A 13,014-nucleotide genomic window follows, 5' to 3' on the forward strand; every position below is an offset into this window, starting at 1 on the left:
TGATAGAATGTCTAGTTGGCAGCCGGTGTCAAGTGGAGTGCCCCAGGGGTCGGTCCTGGGGCCGGTTTTGTTCAATATCTTCATAAATGATCTGGAGAATGGTGTGGATTGCACTCTCCGCAAATTTGCGGATGATACTAAACTGGGAGGAGTGGTTGATACGCTGGAGGGCAGGGATAGGATACAGAGGGACCTAGACAAATTGGAGGATTGGGCCAAAAGAAATCTGATGAGGTTCAATAAGGATAAGTGCAGGGTCCTGCACTTAGGACGAAAGAACCCAATGCACAGCTACAGACTAGGGGCCGAATGGCTAGGCAGCAGTTCTGCGGAAAAGGACCTAGGGGTGACAGTGGACGAAAAGCTGGATATGAGTCAGCAGTGTGCCCTTGTTGCCAAAAAGGCCAATGGCATTTTGGGATGTATAAGTAGGGGCATAGCGAGCAGATCGAGGGACGTGATCGTTCCCCTCTATTCAACATTGGTGAGGCCTCATCTGGAGTACTGTGTCCAGTTTTGGGCCCCGCACTACAAGAAGGATGTGGATAAATTGGAGAGAGTCCAGCGAAGGGCAACAAAAATGATTAGGGGTCTGGAACACATGACTTATGAGGAGAGGCTGAGGGAACTGGGATTGTTTAGTCTGCAGAAGAGAAGAGTGAGAGGGGATTTGATAGCTGCTTTCAACTACCTGAGAGGTGGTTCCAGAGAGGATGGTTCTAGACTATTCTCAGTGGTAGAAGAGGACAGGACAAGGAGTAATGGTCTCAAGTTGCAGTGCGGGAGGTTTAGGTTGGATATTAGGAAAAACTTCACTAGGAGGGTGGTGAAACACTGGAATGCATTACCTAGGGAGGTGGTAGAATCTCCTTCCTTAGAAGTTTTTAAGGTCAGGGTTGACAAAGCCCTGGCTGGGATGATTTAATTGGGGATTGGTCCTGCTTTGAGCAGGGGGTTGGACTAGATGACCTCCTGAGGTCCCTTCCAACCCTGATATTCTATGATTCTATGTGGCAGCCGTGTTAGGGACAGCTTTTCCTTACGTGGTTCTCCTGAGCTAGCTAGGGATTTTGCTGCCTGAGGCATGCTGGGAAATGCCTATCACCTCACTCTCCAGTCATTAAAAATGTGATGCCTCAAATATCCTTGCTGTCCTGATCTACGACAGCCTGCTCTGCTTTGAATGGTAAACCAGTGCTGCTGCTCTGAGATCCAGACTCTAACTCAGTGAGAATGCTGGGGCATACACTCACCATATGTTGTCAGCACAGCACTGTGGGATTTTCCCTTTATGCTAGAACTCCCCAAAATTATGCTTTATGAAATGCCTGAGAGAGTGCCAGCCCAACAGCTCCTGCAGTCGTGGAGTTGTGTCCTATGGACAGTGTACAGGGGCACAGCCTGGTTCTTGTTGACTAGGGATTAATCTAGTTGAGCTTCTCCATCTCTTCGTACAGGACTATAATTTGGCTTTTTTGCAGGTAGAGATGGGAAGGTGCTTTTGTGAAGGATGGGCTCCATACAGTGGGGCAGAGGGACTCAGTTGAAGCCTGAGTTGGGAAGTTCTCGGTTTCCTTTTCTGCTTTTACTAATGCATTTTGCTTTATTATTATAAAAACATTATTGCTTGGTGGAAAAGGCTTGGCTGATAGCAACTGCCTTTTGTTCTGTTGCATCACTCTGCCAGTTTACACAGCTGCTTATCCAGGACTAAGTTTGGCCCTATTCTTTCTGAATATTTCAGTGACTCACCAATAGGGTTGTGAGACAGGGCTTCAAGAAGTGTCAAGATTCTCATTGTCTCATGATGGGATTCCATCTGATCTTAATAAAACTTCAGGGCTTGGAAAGGCTGTTTAAAATTTTAATGCTTCCTTGTTACTGAATGGCCTACCTAAATTCACCCCAGAGCTCTCTAAATTTTTGGCCAGTTTTAAGATCCAGAATACGTGAGAATATTGAGTCCCAACTGCTAAAGCAGAAAGGCTTCCCAGCTTAATTTCAATAATCTTAACAAGTGGAGTGAACCTTCAGATGACGGTAAAAGCAACTACCTTCACAGCAGTGAATTCTTTTAAAGAGAGTGAATGATGGTCACAAAACAACAGAGCACTACTCAGTACTGTCTGGGAGCAGCAACATTTCCTGAATGGGTGGACACCCCTTACATGTAATACACCATTTGTAACCTGAGCCACCAAGCCCATACTCACTGCTCACTTAGGCCCTCACTCAGCAGAGCATTTAAGAACCTGTCTAAATCTATTCCTCTTCATCAAAGTACTCGAGCACATGTTTAAATCCCATTGAAGTAAATGGAAATTAAGCTCAAAAGTGTTTTGCTGAATAAGGAAGGGCTGCTGAATCAGGGTCTTAAATCCTTCTGAAAATGCACCTCTTCTGCAATTCCCACAACTCGTGGGTCCATAATATTTGCTGTCCTAGAGCTGTTTTTTTAAAAAAAATAAAAAATCGTTATTGGGCCACTGATATATGTGTGTGCACCAAAACTGAGCGTCTGTGTGATCATATCACTGTAACTCTGGACCTTCCTCGCCCCATCTCCCTGTTTCTCACCCATACTCATTGACATGTCCACATTTTGACCATAAGCCCTTTGGAGCAGGGACCTTGTCTGTCTTTTGTATTAGGTAAGACACCCAGCACAACTTTGTGTGCTATAAAATAACCAACAATAATGGCATTCTTTTCTCTAGCTTTATTCCCTTTTCAGTCTTATTAGTTGGAGCTCTTCTTGGCAAAGTCTGTTGAATCCATTATACTGGGGCTAACTCTATGCCAGATTCTGAGTTAGGTGGGAAATAGATGGACTCTGTCCTTAAGCCAAAGGGTGTCACCACAACTGTCATGTATGGCCAGTTTAGGTCAGACGTCTTAATTTTCCTAGCTGTGTGGCCAAATAGTAGTGCCCTAGTGTATGTGGAAGAAATGTCAGATGGAATAGGGGCCACCTGGCATCTGGATGTTCCGTTCCTTTGATCCCCTGCCTATTTCTCTCTGTGCTTGGACACAGAAGCCTTTGAAAATCAGCAGCACTTGGGATAGTTTAAGTCTCACCAGAGACTGTTTAAAAACAGGTCTGGGGGGTGGAATCTGGGGAGTAAAAAATCTTGTGATGACAGATCACAGGGATTTTCTGTTCCAACATGAACCCAATTACTGGTGGTTTCTCCTATTTGTGGCCCACTATTGCAGCACAGTTCCCTCTTTAATTAGGCCTGGACACACCAGCACTTTACCACCCGCATGTTTCCCCTCCTAGCTTCACCCTCACCCGGTGGATTGTTATCTTTCTTCCCCTCCCGAACCCTAGATAATTCCACTCAGTTAAAGCAGCCTAGCTAGCCCAGTAGCAATTGGTTGTGTTCTGCACTAGCACCTGGTTCGCTGACTCATTGCTGTGTCTTGGGATCTGCTATAATGTGTCCTAGATCCTAAGACTTTTGTCTTAATCCGTCCTACATTTAATCCGAAGAATTTTAGAGGCAGTCATAACCTTTGGTTGGGGGGAAAGATTTGAGTTGGCTAAGCAGGATAGTAGTGTATGGGTGCATTGCTGTCAGGAGCTGTGGAGACCGTCAGTTAAATGGGCTCATATAAAATCTGATTGTGTTTTAACCTCATGCATATCTGTTGAAAGGCCACTACAGAATTAAGATGCCAGAGAGCTCTATTGTGATCATTCAGATTTGTAGTTCCCTTCTCTCTGTGTACAGTCATATGTCTGTAGATTTCCTATAGGTGCTGGGTATACTCACAATTTCCTTCTGTTTTTGTAACAAGAAAGAGATGCCATCTCAGCTCATTTTATATACAGATAAAAAGTTCGATGATATCCTATGCCCTTTTCTATTATAAATAGATAACTCATCATTTTATACAATGCTGCAAATATTTCATAAAACACATTTATCTCTCTGGCTTTTTTTTCAAATAGGTAAAAAATGCATTTGAAGGATTACCTGGATACAATAATATCCATGTGCTGGAATTCAGGTAAATAGATTTATAAAGGCATACAAACCTAACATCAGTGTTCTCATAACTGACCTACACAACTTTTATTGATCACTGCTGCAGAGGACAAATTTGATCAGCTGTTTCTTTCTTCTGCCCATGAAGTCAGTCAAAGCCTCTCTCATGATGTCTGCCCCTGTTTCTTTGTCCTAGGATTTAAATACAATAAACATGTCTTTTGCCATTTGATAATTCTCCAAGATTCTCAAATGTTCATAATTTGATACAGGTTAGTATTAAATGCAGAGGAATCCAAACACTCTTGGGAAAACTTTGAGTGTACTTAACTTTTTATCCAGTCTGTTAGGGAAGACTGGATGGCTCAGAAGGTTAATGATGAAATATATAACATTTCACTTCTAAGTCACAAAGAGACATAGATGAATAATTTGTAACAAATTGTTTATTTGACGTATTTTGCATGTCTTTCTGTTCATGAATATTCTGTGAAAAGACTGAGTTTCTCCAATTTATTTGTTTTTCAGAATGATTCGAGTCCATTTGTTTTGTAAATATTGTTTCCAAGAGATTTGTAGCAAGTACTTGAAATTGAGATTTGAGCTGGTTTGATTGGATGCACAGGTCACGTGACATGTTTCTGTTTCCTGATTGGCTTGAGTATAACTTTTAGGATTAGGTTTCTGATGTGAATACACAGGAGTATGAATCTGAAATTTATCTGCCTTAACATTTTGCACTAGTTGATTTATAAGTCAGTATTTCTCTGAATATTCCTGCCAATAAACTCAGCTGCTACAATACTCACCGGAAGCAAAAATGGCAAGGGACAAAGGATACTTTTGTGGTTGGAGCACCAGACTGGGAATCAGGAAATCTGGATTCAGTTCTCAGCTCTGCACAGATTTGTTGTGATTATCTTGAGCCAAGTCACGCACCCTCTCTGTGCCTCAGTTCCCCGTGTGCAAGGATAACACTTCTTTACCTTAGCGGGAGGGGGTTTGTGATGGTGTTCAAATGCTGTGGTTATGAGTGCCACAGAAAAGCTGATACAGAATGAAATAATAAAACATTTAAAAGGTTATCTGTGGGCCTGGTTTTGGTAGGATTTGCCTGTTTGTGTAGTGACAAATTCCAATCTAGCCCAGTGTGCAGTGGTTTGTTAATAATTGGCAACTATTAGTCGATCTTTAGGTGTGCAAAATGAAGTGGTGGTCTCATAAAATGGTTCGTAGTTCATAAATGGCCACATCATATTCTCCCTAATATTTATCCTTGTTCGCAGTCTCTGCAAGGGAAACTTAAGCTTTGCAGGAGCATGGAAACAGCCCTTTCAGTTCTCACTTTTAGCAGAAGTCAGAATCAAAACACACAGGTGTGGCAGCGTAGAAAAGCCTGCACGGTCTCAGCATATGTAACACCAGTTCCGTAGAGAAATGGCTTCCATCTCCATTAATGCCATTCCAATACCTCCTATCAGTCCCAGCAGCGTGCAGAGTACGTACACTGCACACACCCCTAGCACGGGTATAAGCAGCCGTGTGTGCACTGCTTAGGCATGTAGAGTAAAAACATGCCAGAAGCCTAGAGTATACGCCCTGCCTACACAGCTGTCTCTTTACATGCCCAAGCAGCGCTTCCCCTGTCTACACTGCCTCCCTGCTGCTGGAGCCTTTCCCCATCACAGCAAAAGACTCTGGCACTGGGGAGGCAGCAGGGAAAGGCTCGGGGAGCTGCCAGACTTTCACTGCTGCATGTAGCTAATGCCGCACCGTAGACACAGTTTGCCTTTCACGGCGACGTGTAGCACTACATGCTGCTGCACCTGTGGAGAAGGCCGAAAAGGCTGCTTGTTCTGGCAAGGATATCCTACTACTTTCTGATAAGTAAATATGTTTGTAAACTAGCCGTAAGTAACGTTATTGTGCCTGTTTTCCCCCCTGATATATGCTAGCACAACTGCACTGACTTAGAACAACTTTTAGTCCCATTGAAGCCAGTAGTGAATCTCCCATTGAGTTGAGTGAAACCAGAATTTGGTCCCTTGTATAGCAGAATAACATTTTTTACTTGTAAGCTATTTAATTTGATTTATTTTCAAATTTGTCTGTTCTATAGCATGTCAGAGCTGTCACTATAAGGAATAAACTAGAACATAGGTTCTGAAACTTCCTTGCACCGCGATCCCCTTCTGACAACAAAAATTACTACATGGCCCCAAGAGGGGGGACCGAAACCTACGCCTGCCCGGGCACCGCTGCCCCAGGTGTGGGGGCCAAAACCAAAACCCAGGGGCTTCAACCCCAGGCTGAGGGCCTGTAACCTGAGCCCCCCCCACCCAGGGCTGAAGCCCTTGCGCTTTGGCTTTGGCCCTGGGCGGTGAGGCTTGGGCTTCAGCCCCAGACATAAGCATGTCTAACTCTAGCCTTGGTGACCCCATTAAAACGGGGTCACAACCCACAGTTTGAGAACCGCTGAACTAGAAGACTTAAATGGAATGACAAAACTGTTTCTCATTTAACATATTTATTTCTTTTTTTAATGTTTAGCTCTCCTGACGATGACAGGTAAAGGCAACATATGTAAATTGTCGTAGTGTAAATTTAGACAGGCTTGCTAATTGCATGAGACTACCAGTTATTATGGCAGTGTGGTTATGAATTAAGGATACATCCAGTAAAAATATTATCCCTTGCTGTAGATTTACTTAAAACTACAAGTAGCTGACCTGTTTTAGGCTACAGATAGTCTAATCCAATTTTCTTATTTAACTAGTAATCAGAAAGAGTTACATAGCAAACTCTGCCTAAACATGAATCAGTTAGTGAGTTAAAATTTTTTTGTAGGAATCTCTAGTTTAAAGCAAATAAAATTGCTTAACTGCTGTTTACTGGTTTTTCATTGCAATTTGTGGTAGGGCACCTAGAGCCATTGATAGGTATCTCTTTTTTATGACCGTATAAAGCCAAATAAATTAAGACAATGGTACATCTCAAGCAAACCCCATTTAAGTGTTTGAAGGCCAATGTGGATGTGAACCTCAGTGGAAGTTGTAATCAACCTTCTTCAGCTGGAAGGAGAGATCAGACTGGGGCTGTTTGGGGAATGTTTCTGTGTATTTAGTGTGTGTTTGTGTGTCAAGGTATCAAAGAGCGCTCTTTGAAGCCCGTATTAAGTACCTCAAAATCTGTTGAGGTGCTGTGTGTGTGTCTGTGTGTATATACACACACACACATTTTAGAGGGAATTAATACTTGACCTTTGATGGATTAGGAGCCCACAGTTTATTGACCTTTTGTTAGAGATTTCCTAAAATGCAATCAAAGAGAGAGCACTCTTTGAAGCCCTTATTTATTTGAAGAATTTTGAAGTAATTGCCAATTAATACGGACTTCAAATAACGCTCTCTTTGATACCTTTTTGGGAACTTACCTGACAAAAAGTCAATGAACTGTGGGCTCCTAATCCATTAAAGATCAAATATAAATTCCCTCTAATACACATCTTAACATAAAAGCTGGTTTCCATAAACAATCTTATAGAGAAGCAGTATTTGATTTTAGAAGAAGGGATTGAAAAGAAAAAACTCTGTCGAAACAGCAGAGTATTAAAGCCATCCCCTTACTTCCATGCACTTCTGCAAGAAAGGATGCACAAGAATCTATTCAGAGACACTCTGCTCCAAGGAACAGATGTTGGGGCCCGTTTCAGGTGGATGACCGTAGTTATTAATTGCATTTAATAGCTGCAACTGACAGCATGGCTTTATTAAATCCAGATATTATTGTTGTCCAGCATATTGGGTTCTGATTTTTGCCCTGTCTTTTCATTGTTGTGCTCTGTTTCCATTCCCCAGAGTGATACTTATGCCCAGAATGTGCCTACAGTGGGTGAAATTCAGCCAAGGTGGCAACAGCAAAACTCCAGCAGAGTTGTGGTTTTAGTGCAGCCGCATTTGCTGCTTACATCTGAACTGAGCTTAGCTCTGTAGGCCTCACTAAGCCCAGCCATTGATTAGGGATGCATTCCAGCTCTACGGCAGGAGGAAAACCTATCTTTGGAGCAGGGTTTCCTGGTGCTTCATAGACCACCTCATTTTCTGATTATGCACTTTGTACAGTCAAAGTGTGAAACACTAACTAAAGCTCCCTAGTGCTTACGCTCTGTGTATGGTAACTCTGATTACTGCACTGTCTTGTGGGGAGGTAAATCCAAGTGTGCTCATGAGAAGAAAATTCAGAAAATAGGGTAGGACTGGTACAAATAATTCAGCTGTACAAATTTACAAAACAAAAACTTCTTAATAAAAATAAATGAGAGCAACTACATTCTTATAAATAGGCACTCTTCTGGGCATATAATATAAACACATCTTTAGATCTATCAAGAGCACCATTTAAAACAGGTTTAAATTGCAAAACTTGTCCACTAGGGATGATCAAGGACACTCAAATTTTTATATTTTGTGCTTGTTTACATTTTCCCAGGCTGATTCCATGTCTCAAAACCATTCATGGGGTTGACAAGGTCTTGTAAAAACCTGGTCTCTTCACACATGGTATTTCCACTTCTGGATATTGGTTGGCCCTATTAATGACTATGATATAAAGCCAAATATTTGGGCTTGTCATGATGTTGGAAATATGAGATTTTGAATTTGGGTGGTGCACTCTCTGAAGATTTTGCTCCATCTGTGGTACATTTTACAGAGATAGACAAACATAAAAACAATTAAATATATTTTTACTAAAGACCCCCTTTAAACTGTTGTATCTTTTCTAAGTGTGAGACCTGGCTCCTCAAACAACCAGAATGCATGATATAGCTGGCCAACTGTTTAGCTCTGATCTATATTTTCTTTTTTCTTTATAAAACCACAGTGGTGTGGAGGTTCACTACGCTGTCACGTTTGTTGGGGAAGCCATCAGCAATGCCACCTGGGACCTTATTAACCTTCAGTCCAACAAAGTGGAGGACAACTCCCTCGTAGAACTTGAGGATAACCCAACTGTTGTTTACACAATCAGTGACTTCAGAACTTATATTGCTGAAATCCTTCAAAAGAACTCTTTCCTTGAAAATGTCTCTTTGACCTTGGACCCTGACTCTCTCCAGCTCATTAATGGTGTGTATTACTTAAGAAATGCTGTGGTCTGTTAATCAGAATTTATGTTTAAAAAAGATGAAGGATGTGGTGTGGGGGATTAGGAGCTCCTCTCTCAAAAGGAGGAAGTTGTATGCAGTGGTATGGTCCTCAGGGCTCCTCCTTTTCTCCTGATTTTATCAAAATCAAAGCAGATCAGCAGTGGTAGCATCCTATCCCTAACCCACCAGATTAGCCCCTCTCAAATTAATTTAACATTGCGATGTATAATTTTTAAGGTATGTATTGATGGGTTCAATCATATGTCAGTAACTAAAATGAAATACAAATTCCACCCAAAATATATACTTTGTATATTATTGTATATCCTCTTACAGCAGGATGATGCTGATGACATTCTGTAAGAGTGAAATTCAGCTCAGTGCAGAAGGCCTGCAGAAGGCCCTATGTGCCACTTAAATGGGGCTCAAATGATGCATAGGGCCCTCTGTACTAGGATGAATTTCAGCCTAGTAGTGCTGAGTTGGACCCTGGCAGCACAGACCAGCGCCTGGTAAGTGCTGTCTTCTCGATGTCCTCCCTGTTGCCAGTGGAAATTATCTATCTCCAGTCGTTATCCTTCCTCTATCTTTGCTTCAGGTGTGACTGATAAAAGGCATTCCAGACGCTCAATCATTCTGGTGAGCACTTTGAGAAGATCCTGGAAGCAAATATGAGATGGAAAGAGGACAAATGAGTGAGGGTTTTAGTCCAGAGTACCCTGTTGCTTCTACAAACAACTTCCTTCCAGTGCTAGTGCAGCTTTTCACAGTAATTCTCTAAGGGCAAATTGGGATGATAAATTGGACAGTGTACACCTTCAAATTCTGAATGTTTTCCTATCCTCTGCTTTTAATTATTTTCAGGCACCCGCAGCTGTGACAGCATTTGGGGAAAAAAGAGACAATAAAACACAGTTGGCATCATATAAACTACAATAAACATTCCATATGAACTGTGATTTTACAACTCATTTTTTATTTTCACAGTGAAAGAAGTTCTCTCCCCTGCACCTGAAGACACATCCAGGATTACTGAAAATCCAGTTGTTCTTGAGTCTCCAGAAGTTGATGACGTAAGTACATTTCTGCACTGCATTCTCATTCTAGTGAGACTAATTTGTCCTCCAGCTGCCTACTTACAAACACAACCAAATAGTTTAACTCTACACGGTGGAAGTATGGTCAGAATCCAAAAACACAGTTCCCTGCCATGTTTGAAATATAGAATGAATGCTCAGAAATACACACAATATGGAGCTATACAGTCTGATGAGAGAGCTCTGTTTTGCAAGTCTTCCTTTTGGGAAATATTTGGTCTTAGGAGAGTGACACGCCTCCTGCAATGGAACCTGATCTGTTCTTTTCCGTACAAGCCAGTACTGTGTTCTTGTTATAGCCTGTCTAACCACTTCTTCATTTTAGGATTCCCTTTTGGTTTCTTGTAATGTTTTGATTGTGTGGCTTCATAGGGAAATGATGGCCCTCACAACTGAAGAGAATCATTTGGGCCTTTTCTTGGAACAAAAGAGGTAGATGTGAGGGGAAATTTTGCCCATGGAAGAGATTAGATTAAAATAGAACTCCTGTTCCTCCTTTGCAGCTGTACTGCTATCACTGAGAAGTGCAGTGCTCAGTTCTTTCTAAAAACAAACCTACATCTCAGTAACAGCAAAGGAAATCTAGACAAATATTGGCCAATAGTTTCATTTTTATACATCCAAGCTTGCTCCAAAGTTGAAGGCGTTTAAGGCAACACCTGACTATATACATATTGAGAGAAGCTGAAATTAAGCTACAAAATTCAGACCCAGCTTCTGAACATCCCTGAATTTGGTGGTGATACAATCTAGGTTTTTATCTGGCCCATTATGCAGATAGTTTTGTGAGCCTGGACACACTTAAATTTCAGGCCAAGTCCCTGAAGTCCTCACTCAAGTAGAACTCCCATTGGCTTCATATGAGTGTATCTTATGATGTACATTATATTAATATACAGTATATTAACATGTGTAGTATCCCTGTTAGTGGGAATCTTTGGCTGAATAAAAACTTCAAAAATATCCCTATGTAACCTAGACATTTACATGGGAATTGCCATAACAGATTGATTATGGTGAACAGCATGAATATATTGATTAATTTATATAGACTGGTTTTCTATATTGTATATTTACTAGAGATGAGTGAGTAGCTTAAAAATGTTCCATACTACATTAATAAAAGAAATAACTTTAGCTATGCTTACATCCCTTCTATGTTCACTTTCTGCAGATATTCTAGCAAATGAATTTATTGATAGGAAAGTTTGTGGCAATTCACTTTAACTGGATTTTTGAGAATATTTTCTGGAAGTCAATTATGAACTTGTAAAAGCAAGTATTTGCACCCAGAAACCTGATTCCAATAGCTTTGTTTATCCTTTCAAGGAATAGAAACAATAGTATGTGACCTACATTTCCAGTCAAGAGCTTCAATTTTAGATGTTGAATACTTGCAGCGAGCTGCTATGTGCAATCAACAATACAGAAATTATTTAGGAAACCATTTCAATAACAAATCAAACTGCTTATGGACAGATTACAAACAGAAAACAAGGCTGAATTTTTTTTAATGGCTCAGTTGCAATATCTGTTCTTCACAGCTAAAGCAATATGGGAGAAATTAAGTGCCAGTGATAAAATGAGTCCTGCTATATTTTGTATTAGCCCTTCTGTAGAAATGGTTAAAATTTTAAGGACTGTATTTTAATTCATCATATTTGTGTGGGACTATCCTGACTTCACAAACTGATCAGTAGCAGATATCAATTAACTCTAGATCCACCTCTTTAAATTTTACAAATCCTCGTCGCTGTATCTCTCTCAAATCCTGCAGATAGGATTTAAACCAGACTTTGTTGTTGTTGTAACAGGCTGGATTATTGAAGGTAATGTCTTTCTGGCAGAGAGAAATGGGAAATTGGGATTTTTTTCTTTTTGCAGTGATCTGTCATATTAGTAAGCCATTCAAATGATATTGGCAAAAACAGAACTTGCCACTCTAATATTAAACTTGTTAATAAAACATTGCACCATAACAAGAATCTTTGAAATGCATTAGTTGTCATAGGAACACCTCTCCACATTACATAAATGATGAAGTGCAATTCCTGGCACTGGTGCGCTAACATTTAAAAATTTTGCATTGAAAAGTTATTGACACCAGTTCTTATGTTTGTTCTTTTTAATACTTATTTCGCTAATCTTGCAAAAAAACAAAACAAACCCTGATAGTTTTACACGCATTGGTGATTTTTGCTCCTGAAGCACATAACTCATATATATTAATTTCAATTCATTGGTCGCTTGTAATTGCTAAAATGAAAACCGCCTACAAAGATATCAGGAGTGGAATAACGGCTAGTCATAAAAGAGCACCGCAAATAATCCACAAGAAAAGAGCTTATTCTGTGAGATTCGCATTTTTTTTGCCTTGTTCACAAATTGTTCAAACACAGGTAATTAAATTCTCAGATTTATTCATCATTTGCAAATTACTTCAGAATAATTCTTTGGTGTAGACTGTGAAGAGTCCATTGTGAGTGTTCACAATTCACACTCCTATAGGTTCATTACATAAATCATACGGTATTGTTTCTATTTCCTTATTGGACGAATTCTGTAACTAACGTGTCCTGCAGTGTAATTTGCAAGCATGGACCCCTCTCCTTGGTGGAATCCAAGGGCCTGCACTAGTGAATCACAGTGCAGGATAGAGGCTCACACTTTGCAGACTGCAAGTTTTACAACCAAAGATGCAATTTGAATTTGACAATTTGAGCTTAAATGAGTCTTTGATGAGTATTCATGCTAGGGGAATGAGCACTGGTGTGCC

At 40.7% G+C, this 13,014-nt stretch overlaps 1 protein-coding gene across 5 annotated transcripts in view; it reads left to right on the forward strand.

Moving 5' to 3' along the window:
• Nucleotides 1-13,014, forward strand: part of IMPG2 (interphotoreceptor matrix proteoglycan 2) — a 94,452-nt gene that overhangs the window by 63,664 nt on the left and 17,774 nt on the right. For 3 of the 5 annotated variants that reach the window (XM_073306870.1, XM_073306886.1, XM_073306903.1), the window contains exons 9-12: nt 3,959-4,017; nt 6,546-6,563; nt 8,877-9,121; nt 10,129-10,214. In XM_073306870.1, the coding sequence (XP_073162971.1) occupies nt 3,959-4,017; nt 6,546-6,563; nt 8,877-9,121; nt 10,129-10,214 (408 nt within the window). The remainder of the gene's footprint in view (nt 1-3,958; nt 4,018-6,545; nt 6,564-8,876; nt 9,122-10,128; nt 10,215-13,014) is intronic. The other 2 variants (XM_073306880.1, XM_073306894.1) reach the window with 1 other exon arrangement.

Source organism: Lepidochelys kempii, chromosome 1 (genome assembly GCF_965140265.1).
Source record: "Lepidochelys kempii isolate rLepKem1 chromosome 1, rLepKem1.hap2, whole genome shotgun sequence".
Taxonomy (NCBI): domain Eukaryota; kingdom Metazoa; phylum Chordata; order Testudines; family Cheloniidae; genus Lepidochelys; species Lepidochelys kempii.